The sequence below is a fragment of the Octopus sinensis genome, linkage group LG15 (genome assembly GCF_006345805.1).
Source record: "Octopus sinensis linkage group LG15, ASM634580v1, whole genome shotgun sequence".
Taxonomy (NCBI): Eukaryota; Metazoa; Mollusca; class Cephalopoda; order Octopoda; family Octopodidae; genus Octopus; species Octopus sinensis.
This window is the reverse complement of record NC_043011.1, coordinates 55,416,467-55,429,616: the sequence shown is the minus strand read 5'-3', so window position 1 is coordinate 55,429,616 and position 13,150 is coordinate 55,416,467. Positions and strand designations below refer to the sequence as shown.

At 37.7% G+C, this 13,150-nt stretch overlaps 1 protein-coding gene across 4 annotated transcripts in view; it reads left to right on the top strand.

The window, feature by feature from the left end:
- LOC115219779 (cyclin-H) overlaps positions 1-13,150 on the top strand; it is a 17,939-nt gene extending 4,789 nt beyond the window's left edge. For 2 of the 4 annotated variants that reach the window (XM_036509779.1, XM_029790033.2), the window contains 7 exons: positions 1,095-1,296; positions 4,112-4,219; positions 5,208-5,263; positions 5,519-5,589; positions 6,567-6,678; positions 8,398-8,455; positions 12,984-13,150. In XM_036509779.1, the coding sequence (XP_036365672.1) occupies positions 1,095-1,296; positions 4,112-4,219; positions 5,208-5,263; positions 5,519-5,589; positions 6,567-6,678; positions 8,398-8,443 (595 nt within the window). In that variant the 3' untranslated portion in view covers positions 8,444-8,455; positions 12,984-13,150. The other 2 variants (XM_029790034.2, XM_036509778.1) reach the window with 2 other exon arrangements.

The window sequence follows — 13,150 nt, the reverse complement described above, 5'->3', positions numbered from 1 at the left end:
GGCAGCCCTATAGCATGGCATCTTGGACAAATGTTTATACTATAGCCTGTGCCGGTGGCACGTAAAAAGCACCCACTACACTCACGGAGTGGTTGGCGTAAGGAAGGGCATCTAGCTGTAGAAACACTGCCAGATCAGGTTGGGCCTGGTGCAGCCTCCTGGCTTCCCAGACCCCAGTTGAACCGGCCAACCCATGCTAGCAATGAAAACGGACGTTAAACGATGATGATGATGATAGCCCAGGATCAATCAAAACCTCATGAATGGATTTGGGAGATAGAAACTGAAAGAAACCCTTCGTTTGTATGTAAAAAGTGTATGCATAAATATGTATGTGGTGAGGTATCACAGTGTAGAGGCTCTGGATGTCCAGTGTAAAGAGAAGTTTGGAGGGGCCAGGAGGGAAGGAGAAAGAGTTGAATAGACGAAGAGCATGGTTGGTTTCATCGATGTGAGAAGGGAGAGAAGCCACAAGGGGGGGGGGGTAAAGGACATGCATGTGTATATATATATATATATGTGTGTGTGTGTGTGTTACTGTCTCCTTGTTTTGACATTGTGCAATAATTGTAAATGAGTGTCACTGTCATACAGTGTTCTTCATTTCCAGTTTTTTCTGTCCAGTCATGGACGAAAGCTTACCTTGCTTGAAACAGGTGAGGGTTGGTGAAAAGAAGGGCATCTGGCCCTAATAAAAAATCTGCCTCAATGAATTGTCTGAGCCATCCTCTTTCCCATGGGAAAGGGGATGTTAGTACAAGGATGATGATATAGCTTGCACTGTGAGATGCTGCCTTCAGCAGGAGGTTGGAAATCATTTAATTTGGTAGGTTCCAAAGTTGTTGCGATTGAAAGACTGTCCCTCACTCCCTGAGCAAACTTCTTCTTTTAAAGTGATTGAAATTAAAAGCTTCCATCAAAATTTTACTTTAATTCATGCTCTAATCAGTAGTTTCATTATAACAATTTGTTTTACTAAATTCTTCATTAGTTTTAAATTAACTGAAACAAAAGCTAGTGTTTTTCAAGAGAAGTATGGTTAAAATAGTTAAATCTGTTAATAAAATGAGTTTACATTTTTTTTCTTCACCCAGGTTAACGAGTGTATATTTAGCAAGCAAAGTGGAAGAATTCAATGTGTCTATCAACCAGTTTGTTGGGAATCTGAAAGGAGATCGGGACAAATTTGCTAACGTTATTCTTGGATTTGAATTGTTACTCATGGAGAAGCTGTCCTATCATTTGACTGTCCACAATCCTTTCCGTCCTCTTGAAGGTTTTCTCATTGATATGAAGGTGAGACTTGCAGAACTTCTTACACCACTTTGGTTTGTGCATTTAGGAGTTTGTGAAAGATTAAAAGGAATTTTTGCATTCTCAAGGAATATCATTTTTAAGTTAAATATTAAGGGGGTTTGATTGGTGCTCTGAGCCATACATTTTTTTTCTTCTTATCTCCTTCTCCTCATCATCAAATTGTTTATGGCTGGATGTCCTTCCTCTCCCAACCCCAAACTGTTTACCAGCAAGATGATATTTTCTCCATGACCAGACATGTTTATATGGAAGATTGAAAGTTAAGGACCCTGCTTACATGATGGTGGCACTTGTTTACAACTCTTATGCAGTGTCAGGACAAGGAGACCCAAGCACATCTACATCTTATATAAGATGACAATGTAGCTCTTTACACAAAAAGATACCAAACCTCCCTCTTGCTTGTATACATGTCATCATCATCATCGTTTAACTTCCACTTTCCATGCTGGCATGAGTTGAATGGTTTGACTGAGGACTGGCAAGCCAGAAGGCTGCACCAGGCTTCAATCTGACCTGCAGTGTTTCTACAGCTGGATGTCTTTCCTAATGCCAACAACTCCAGAGAGTGTAGTGGGTGCTTTTTCATGGGGGCCAATCAGGCAGTACTGGCATCAGCCATGATGATGCCCAATGATTGAAAGGTACTCTTAAATGGACTGGTTATGCTACACTGGCAAATGCCATGGTTATGGTCTCACTTGGTTTGCCGGGTCTTCTCAAGCACAGCATATCTCCAGAGATCTCGGTTGTTTGTCATTGCCTCTGAGGCCCAGTGTTCGAAGGTTGTGCTTCACCACCTCATCCCAGGTCTTCCTGGCTCTACCTCTTCCACAGGTTCCCTCCACTGTTAGGATGTGGCACTTTTTCATACCACTGTCTTCATCCATATGCAACACATGACCCAAACAGCACAGTTGTCTCTCTTGCAGCCTATACCTGGTTATATTTGCATTTTAGCACCATCATCATCGTTTAATGGAAAACAGATGTTAAGCAATGATGATGATGATAAAATATTCCAGGTGTGGTGCAAATATAACCAGGTATAGGCTGGTGGAAGCCAACTGTAACCCATATTATATCCTTTGTAGAGCCAGTGTTGCTAATATCCTATACTCTATATATTTATATATGTTTGATGATATATATATATATACATACACACACATACATATAACATAACCTATCAGAAGGTGCCTGAAATGGGGGCTGCTTTCTGCTTGTATTTAAGATGATGTGAAATGCTCTTTTAATAGACCCATCTAACATATATCATGGAATATCACATTAACAATTATAACAATGGATTATATATATACACAAATACCTTATGTACATATGTGTGTGTGTGCGTGCATGCTGTACAGATTTTCATTTTGCTAACATTTAATGTATCAAGTTAAAATGCAGCTTAAAAAATAGTTGTGGTTATAATTTTTTTTATTTTATTGACCGTGGCTGTTTGCCAGCCTTGTCTGACCCCTGTGCCGGTGGCAAGTAAAAAGCACCCACTACACTCGCGGAGTGGTTGGTGTTAGGAAGGGCATCCAGCTGTAGAAACACTGCCAGATCAGACTGGAGCCTGGTGCAGCCTCCTGGCTTCCCAGACCCTGGTCGAACCGTCCAAGCCATGCTAGCATGGAAAACGGACGTTAAACGATGATGATGATGATTTTAAATGTTTTGTTTGTATATAATTGAGGTCAGTTTTGCCTTTCACATTTTTGTGGGTGGTCAATGTAAAAAAAAACAAAATTATAAATTCCACATGATGGGTTGGCAGGGCTGGTGCCTTCTGGTATTCGGTCTGGGTCTTTGTAGTTTGAATTCAAATCCCATTGGTGCCTATTTGGTTTTAGAGTTAATCTATCACCTGAAACTCACCACCAACACCTTGACTACCTCTAGAGAAATTTACTCCATTGCAGGTATTTGAGGGACACGTCTCCAGTCTCAGGATGCCCCCTCCTCTTCTCTTAGTTATGGAGGCCCTGTAAAGGGCAACAAAACTGCCTTCCCTCCTGATTAAAAGATAGAAAAAGAATTTCCTTCTGTGCTGTGGGGATCTTTGACTATCATTTCTCTTTGTTTCAGTTATTGGACTGTGGCCATGCTAGAGCACCACCTTGATGGGTTAGTCAAAGAAATCAACCCCAGTACTTATTCTATCGTTCCCTTTTTGCTGGATTGTTAAGTTACAGGGATGTAAACAAACAGACACTCATATAAACAGTCTAAATACACACACACACACCTCATGCCTCTGATCCACATGTTGCAAGACAGGTGCAAATCTTTCTGCCTCACCCTTAGCCAAATTTATCTGACCCCTAGTTCTTTTCTAGCCATTTGGAAATGCTCCCTACTGCCACCATCCTTCTACACTTTCCCTCCATGTCTCTTAGCCTTTATTGTCCTATCAACTATATCATTCCACCACCAAATAACTTTGTTTGTTTGGGACTTTGCTCCATGTTTGCTCCATAGCCCTTAACAAGATATTTCATAGAAATCCCGTTTTCATCTATAATACAAAAATCTAAATCTATTTCCCTGCTGTCAGAAGTATTGGTTAGAATTTCTCTGAATCTCTTCCTAATTGCAGGATCTTTTACCATATCTTCCTCATGTTGTGTAATGCATTCTTCAAGAAGAGAGGTTCTAGTGGTGGGCTTCCATGCAGTTTCCATCTACTAAATGCACTAATAAGACATTGGGTGGCCTGGGATTGTAAGCAAAAGACACTTATTTCTTAAATCGACCTTTTTTTTTTTTTGTTTTTCACTTACAGACAAACTGTCAGACTTGTAGTGATCCAGAAATACTACGACAACAAGCTGAAGAATTTTTAGAAAAATCCATGTTAACTGATATCTGTCTGTTGGTTTCCCCAGCCCAGGTTAAGTATAATAAATATTACTATTGTATTTGTCTATTTGGAATCAAGTTATTTCTTTAATAGCAATTCTTTAAAATGTTGCATTTATTTGCATAATAGTAAAGGGCCGTTGTTTGTAGCCTGTTCCTCCTCTCCAAAGCATTTAATTTAAAGTTTATGTATGGAAAGCTAAGCAAATTACTATAAACCTGATAACTCCATTTCAATGATTTTTGTGTAAAAATGTCTTTGAGTTTCAATGAAAACAAAACTTATTAGTTTTTATCTTTCATTAGCTGCATATACAAATTTTTGTACTCATTAATTCACCAAAAATATATCCATTAAGATGAACTGAAAAGGCTGGACCTGAACATTAGAGATTTTTAATCAACTTAAGATGGTTAAGAATTTTTTTTTTTTAACTTTCAAATTCATCATAAATTGCTCCAATCGTCTACAAATTTGGACATTTATATGCAGTCAGACATGGACACACTTGACATGTGCCTTGGGGTCATACAAGTCTAGGGACCCAATTCTGACCTACGTATACTCATTTCTTTACTACCCACAAGGGGCTAAACACAGAGAGGACAGACAAACGGATTAAGTCGACTGCATCGACCCCAGTGCATAACTGGTACTTATTTAATCGACCCCGAAAGGATGAAAGGCAAAGTCGACCTCGGCTGAATTTGAACTCAGAACGTAACGGCAGACGAAATACCGCTAAGCATTTCGCCCAGCGTGCTAACGTTTCTGCCAGCTGATCTACGTATACTACAAGTAAATACCCCCTGGGGCCCAGTGCATTGGTTTGCCCTGGGGGCAATAATTCTGCTAAGGCGTCTGCCCTGTTTCTATGTCTTCTTAGATTCTCCATTTTTTTGTAATTTCATTGCAGACAGTAGAGTAAATGGGTTTTATTTTTTTTTTTCAATCTTTATACTATTTAGTGAATTGTATCTAATTGATTTTGTTTATTGACATGTTTTTTAATTTTCAGATATCATTAGCTGCTATTTTGGACAGTTGTTCTTTAAAAAACATTGACATTATGAGGTAAGTTTTACGTTTTTTAAAAAAATTTCTATTTTACTTTTTACTTTCCCCTCCTTTAACTAAGCAATAAAAAAAGAACAGAAAAATATTAATCTTTTTAGGGTGAATTTCTCTTCTCTGCAGAATCAATAAAACAAGAACTATTCGTATCCTCAAGTTAAATCAATTCTTTTCAAAATAATTTTGCTCTTTAAAAAGAAAATATTGAACCTTTATTTTTTGATTGGTTTCTGCTTAAAATCTGTCTTTTGCTAGTTATGTCACATCAATTTTAATGAAAGGAGCTGAATCAGATCAGAAGAAGCGAGCAATGCAACAAATTAAATGTAAGTATACTGACTGTAATATTTGTGTTTATTGTATTTTTAATTATTAGTATTTCTAATAAATATTTTGTTACTTCAAATCATCATCATTGTTTAACGTCCGCTTTCCATGCTAGCATGGGTTGGACGGTTCAACCGGGGTCTGGGAAGCCAGGAGGCTGCACCAGGCCCAGTCTGATCTGGCAGTGTTTCTACAGCTGGATGCCCTTCCTAACACCAACCACTCCGTGAGTGTAGTGGGTGCTTTTTACGTGCCACTGGCACAGGGGCCAGGCGTGGCTGGCAACGGCCACGATCGGTTGGTGCTTTTTACGTGCCACCGGCATGGAGGCCAGTCGAACTGGCGCTAGCAATGGCCACGTTCGGATGGTTCTCTTACGTGCCACCAGCACTGGTATCACAACTACAATTTCCATTGATTTTTGATCGATTTTGATTTCACTTGCCTCAACAGGTCTTCGCAAGCAGAGTTTTGTGTTCCAAGAAGGAAAGGTATGCATAAGTGGACTGGCTACATCCCAGGTAAAGGCCACGGGTTATGGTGTCACTTGTCCTGCCGGGTCTTCTCACGCACAGCATATTTCCAAAGGTCTCGGTCACTGGTCATTGCCTCGGTGAGATCTAAAGTTCGAAGGTCATGCTTCACCACCTCGTCCCGGGTTTTCCTGGGTCTACCTCTTCCACAGGTTCCCTCAACCGCTAGGGTATGGCACATTGCTAAAACTCAAGGCTAAACTATAAAAACAAACTCGTTTTTCTAAAGTTATGTTGAAGAGGTGGAGGAGGAGGAGTATAATATTGGAAAATCAAAATTAATTAATGATATTGGATAAATTATGAAAGTATTTTTGTTTCAGTAGACAATCCCTTTCAATTCCACTGAAATTTCTCCATTTTTCTCAGATTGGTTCATGTTTTCTATAGAACAAATGTTGCTCTATTTTAAGTTCCAATGTCCTCTTTGTGATATTATTCAGTAATTCAAATAACGGTGAACAATCAAAACAGCTTGAAGAGGGAACACATCCGACAGTTGGAGAAGAAGTTGGAAAAATGTCGTAACCAGGAAAACAATCCGGACAGTGAAGTGTAAGTTTACAAGGAAATATTTCAGCAATCAATAGAAAAACAAACAAACAAAATATCTCACCTGTTGTAAAAGAAGAATTTAATAAGGATTCAAAACTTTGTTTAAAACTTGATTGAATGTCTGATCTGTGATTTTAGGTTCAGTTCCACTGCGTGGCACCTTGTGCAAGTGTCTTCTTCTGTAGCCCGGGGCCAAGCATTACCTTCTGAGTGAATTTGGTAGATAGAAACTGTGTGGAAGCCTGTTGTACACACACCACACACACACATATCTCTTATGCGTATCTCTATATATATAAACGGCAAAATGTCTGTCTGTGTGTGTGTCCTTTATACAAATCCACAATTTTTCAGTTAGAGGGCTTGCACTTTCTATGGTCATTCAAAACCGTCCAAGGGTGGTTGTGCACATCTTTACATTTCCCCAGTCAACCTGCAAAGCCATTAAAAAATCAATAGAAGTGACTTTTTGGTGAATTTTCTATCCAAAACCCAATCAAAATGCCTGAAACTTGATACACCAATTGAATGCCAGCTAGCTGTATGTGATTGGTCAGAGATTTGGACAGTACTCGCATGTATGTGCGCACGCACACAGCTGGACAAAATGCTGAGCAGCATTTCGTTTGTCTTTCCGTTCTGAGTTCAAATTCTGTCATAGTCAGCTTTGCCTTTCATCCTTTCAGGGTTAATGAAATAAATACCAGTTGAGTGCTGGGGCGGTCAATATAATCGACTTTCCTCCTCCTCCTCCAAAATTTCAGGCCTTCTCCCTACAGTGGAAAGGATTATTGTGTACGGTTATCATCAGTTCATTAAAATAACATATTTGGGCAGTTTTATAGCTTTTTGAAGATTCAGTGAAAATTTCGTGATTGATGTTATATCTTTTGATTAAAGGTGAAAGTTCAGTAGAGATCTATGCAAACATTTCTGTAGAGAAAAAAATAGTCATTGGAATTGAGGAAAAGTGACTTTGTGAGATTTTAATGAAGAAACCAAATAGTTAGAAATCAGAGAACTAGTTTCAATTCATCAAAGAAGTTTCAAAAATTAGTTTTAATATTCAGACATTTAATATTCATCATCATCATCATCATCATCGTTTAACGTCCGTTTTCCGTGCTAGCATGGGTTGGACGGTTCGACCAGGGTCTGGGATGCCAGGAGGCTGCACCAGGCTCCAGTCTGATCTGGCAGTGTTTCTACAGCTGGATGCCCTTCCTAACGCCAACCACTCCATGAGTGTAATGGGTGCTTTTTACATGCCACCGGCACATGACAGGCTTCTTTCAGTTTCCGTCTACCAAATCCATTCACAAGGCTTTGGTCAGCCTGAGGCTATAGTAGAAGACATTTGCCCAAGGTGCCACACAGTGGGACTGAACCAGGAATGATGTGGTTGGGAAGCAAGCTACTTACTACACAGCCACCCACATGTGGGTTTTTAGTTCAATTAGAGACAAATTGAAGACATTCTGGCCAGATTTAAGGAAATTTTATTTCATTTAAAAAAAAGATTATTTGAGTGGAGTAGAGACAAAATAAAGTAGAAACTGTTTGTTGAAATGTGGGTGTTTTTCTGGTTTAAGAATATGTAACTAGTGAACAATAAAAATTGCTTTAATAACAGGTTCTGTAGAATAGGGATGTGTATCTGTTACCAGAATTATTTTTTTTATCGTTAATCATTTAATTTGTGTAATTTATATTTTCCAGTTACAAGAAAAAAATGCAAGAGATGTTTGAAGATGAGAAACTCTAGTGTTTACTTCAGGTAATTTTTGGTTTTTTCAAAATTTAATAATTATATTGCTCTGTTTTTGGTATGGCTTTAATACAATTACCAACCTTGTATTATGACCTTGATTAAGGTCATAATATCAGTTAAGTAACGAGTATTGAATAATAATAATAAGGCTGCCTGTATGACAGGGATACACATTAGTCTATCTTGCAACAGCCTGCAATAAATATTTGCTGGTGGATTATAGAAGAGTAATTGGTATTTGCATGCACACACACACACACATACACACACTGTATGTGTATATATTATAGCTAGATATGCATACATCATCATCATCCTCGTTTAACGTCTGTTTTTTCCATGCTAGCATGGGTCGGACGGTTCGACTGGGGTCTGGGAAGCCAGGAGGCTGCACCAGACTCCAGTCTACAGCTTGATGCCCTTCCTAATGCCAACAACTCCGTGAGTGTAGTGGGTGCTTTTTACATGCCACCGGCACATGACAGGCTTCTTTCAGTTTCCGTCTACCAAATCCATTCACAAGGCTTTGGTCAGCCTGAGGCTATAGTAGAAGACATTTGCCCAAGGTGCCACACAGTGGGACTGAACCAGGAATGATGTGGTTGGGAAGCAAGCTACTTACTACACAGCCACCCACATGTGGGTTTTTAGTTCAATTAGAGACAAATTGAAGACATTCTGGCCAGATTTAAGGAAATTTTATTTCATTTAAAAAAAAGATTATTTGAGTGGAGTAGAGACAAAATAAAGTAGAAACTGTTTGTTGAAATGTGGGTGTTTTTCTGGTTTAAGAATATGTAACTAGTGAACAATAAAAATTGCTTTAATAACAGGTTCTGTAGAATAGGGATGTGTATCTGTTACCAGAATTATTTTTTTTATCGTTAATCATTTAATTTGTGTAATTTATATTTTCCAGTTACAAGAAAAAAATGCAAGAGATGTTTGAAGATGAGAAACTCTAGTGTTTACTTCAGGTAATTTTTGGTTTTTTCAAAATTTAATAATTATATTGCTCTGTTTTTGGTATGGCTTTAATACAATTACCAACCTTGTATTATGACCTTGATTAAGGTCATAATATCAGTTAAGTAATGAGTATTGAATAATAATAATAAGGCTGCCTGTATGACAGGGATACACATTAGTCTATCTTGCAACAGCCTGCAATAAATATTTGCTGGTGGATTATAGAAGAGTAATTGGTATTTGCATGCACACACACACACATACACACACTGTATGTGTATATATTTATAGCTAGATATGCATACATCATCATCATCCTCGTTTAACGTCTGTTTTTTCCATGCTAGCATGGGTCGGACGGTTCGACTGGGGTCTGGGAAGCCAGGAGGCTGCACCAGACTCCAGTCTACAGCTTGATGCCCTTCCTAATGCCAACAACTCCGTGAGTGTAGTGGGTGCTTTTTACATGCCACTGGCACAGGTGCCAGGCGAGGCTGGCAACGGCCACAATCGGTTGGTGCTTTTTACGTGCCACCAGCACGGAGGCCAGTCAAGGCGGCGCTGGCAGTGGCCACGTTCGGATGGTTCTCTTATGTGCCACCGGCACTGGTATCACAAATTTATATATTCTCCCCATAGACATATGAATATCAAAGACTAAATCTGCTGTAATAAAAAGCTCAATTCATTACAGGTTGATAAGCACCCAACACGTTACATTGCAGTAAATTCAAGTAGGGCCAGCCTTTATTATACTACACACACACACACACCTGAAATTAATGCAGCCCATCTAATGTTAATGAGCTACCATGGCCCTTAAATTTCATTGATGAGTTTTGAGCTGACTTGAAATTGTCTAGAATGACTCTTAGCTTTAGCAACCTGTCTGTCTGGCATTTATTTCAAATAACAGTTTTTAACATCAGCACAAAATCACACTTGATGTGAGGAAAGAATTAACAATTTATTTTATCAACTTTAGAATGACAGAGGGTGGAGTTGATCTTAGCAGGACTCAAAAACATGAGAAGGTAAAGGGACATAACTAAACACTACAAGTTATTCAGTTGTTCAGTTTTGATTTTACCAATTTCATATTTCTGAAAGGTATCGGAATTTTTATTGTTTAACCCTTTCGTTACTATATTTCTGACCAAAATACACCCCTTATGTGTTTCAATTAATTTCTAACATAATCATAAATTTAGTCTGGTTTCATTAAACAACTATAACTTTTTTATTTATCAATATATTAATCTGATTTTTGGAAGATAATTTAATGAAATGTTCTCAACCAATTCTATACTATAATTTTTGTCACAAAGTGACTCTAATTGCAGGTAGATACAGGTAAATTCAACAAAATATAAAATTATTAAAATTTTGTTCAAACATCGCTATAGAAAATGGGTTATTAGCTAATATTCAATGGGGTATACAACAAAATTTTACGATACCCATAATACTTTCTGATACCCATAATAATATTTATGGCAAAATAGTCTTAATTTCATTTAAGGTTATGGGAAACCACTAACTATCGTTTCTTTCGCTTTGTTTACGTTTAGCGTAACGGTTCGTTTCCGCCGTAATGATTTCAAATAGGCTCATTCGCAAAAGTAAAAAGAAATAGTCTACGGCTTTACTCTTCTGGGAAAGTCTGTGGCTTGGTCCAGTTTCTTCAGAAAAAACACCGAAAGAAACAGTTTTTAAATTTTCACTCCATTCAGGTGCCAATTCATTTTCTTTATCGCTGTCGGAGCTCTCGGATTCACTGTTTTCACTTTCGGAAAATGAAACATCAGATTCATTATCAAATACCACGTGCTTTTTTTTTTCAGTCATAGAGTTAGATTTATGAAGGTCTTCAGTAGAAAATCTTTCGAATTCTGACTCGCTGCTTGATATAATGAAATTCGTATCCATTTTTTGTCAGAATTACAAATTTTGAAAACACAATAGGAACAAATTTCGGAAAAAAATCTCCCAAAATTCACGGAATTAAAATTATACTTCGATTATTGTACAAAACTGTAGTTGAACTGTTTACGAAGTATAATACGTGTTTTCACGAATGTACTAAAGAGATTTGCTCTGATATTCTCATTTAAATATGAATAGGTAAATTCGGGCGGCTTTGGGCGGTTTGGTCACATTAACCAAAATTTTTTTGGGCGGCTTTGGGCGGTTTGGTAACAAAAGGGTTAAGGGGTATGTGATTGATATGGAGAATAAAGTTATCTAAATCATGGAAAGTTTTCTTAATATGTTTCATTTGTGAAAGAATTTAAGAAGACTTTCTATTTAAAATTATATCTGTTCGTAATTGACGTGATTACAGTATCCGTTTAATGTTACTTTTTCCACGTGTACAATGTCAAAACTCGAGAACCATAAACTGTTGGCACAGCAGGTGAACTTTTCATGACTGAAATGAAAAAAGAAAATGTAACGTAGGCAAAGGATGAACGTTTTTGGTGATTTTAAGTTGAAACTTCTAAGGAAGAAAATGTCAAATCTAGTCTTCCATGGAATAATTCCTAATAAATACCAACTGTCCACTTGAGCTTAAAAACAAATAGATGTGTTGCTGACAGAGATTTCTTGTTGTATTAGTTATGAATTGGTGAACCTCAGTCAAAGACATATTCCAGTCTTGATTAACCTATATTTCAGATAAACACAAAGGTTTCTCCAACTGCATTATTTCAAATGGTCTTCTTTTTGCAAGACAATAGAATGACTTGAAGGAGATTCAGTTATTTCTTGCAGTTTGAGTGGCAGCGTATAGGCTCTATTGTTGGTTGATTGATGTTAATTTATTATTTGACAAGTGTTGGTGTCCAAGGAAATTAATTCTTTAATGACTCAATCAAGCCTGCATCAGGATTTCTACCATTTTTCTTATGGCTTAACCAGACGAGAAGAAATCAAACCAAAGACCTTTTTCTGAGGAGCTGAGACTGTTAAGACCCCTTAGACTAAAAGAGACTCTGTTTAAAGTACTGGTGAGTTATGGGATAGTATGAAACTAGTGTTAAACAGTTTAAAACTACCGATGGAACAAAATCCATCACTGAATGTTGTGACCTGTGCTGTTGATTATTTTTATTGAACCTTATCACTAATTGTTTATTAGTCTGTGATTTCCATTCCTTTGTGTTTGGGAATGAATTGCACCTGTCATTAATTTAATATGTCTTCACCTGGTACCAAAAACTGTCTAAACGTTTCTCATTTTAAGTTCTCTTCTATAAATGTTTTCTTTTGTTCAGAATAAAATTTTAGAAATTTTTACTGTTCCAAATCTGGTTTGATCATCTTCTTCTCCCAGGATGGCAAGCCGGCAGAATTGGTGGTGTGATGGACAAAATACGTAATGGCATTTCCTGTGTCTTTACATCATGAGTTCAAATTCCACCAAAATCAACTTTGGCGTTCATCCTTTTGGGGGTCGATGAAATAAGTACCAGTTGAATACTGGGGTTGATGTAATCAGTTAGCCCCTTCCCATAAAATCTTAGACCTTGTGCCTATATTTGTTCTTATTTTTATATTTCAGACTTTTGGTGACATGCTTGGGAAACATTGGTCAAAGTTTGATGTAGGACTCCTTATATTGTAGGGGTTGTTGGCTTATCACTTTGTCTTTGGCATCAACTGGGAAAAATATCCCAAACTTACTTGAAAAAGAATACAATTCAATAACTGAGGAATGCTTTCCATTGA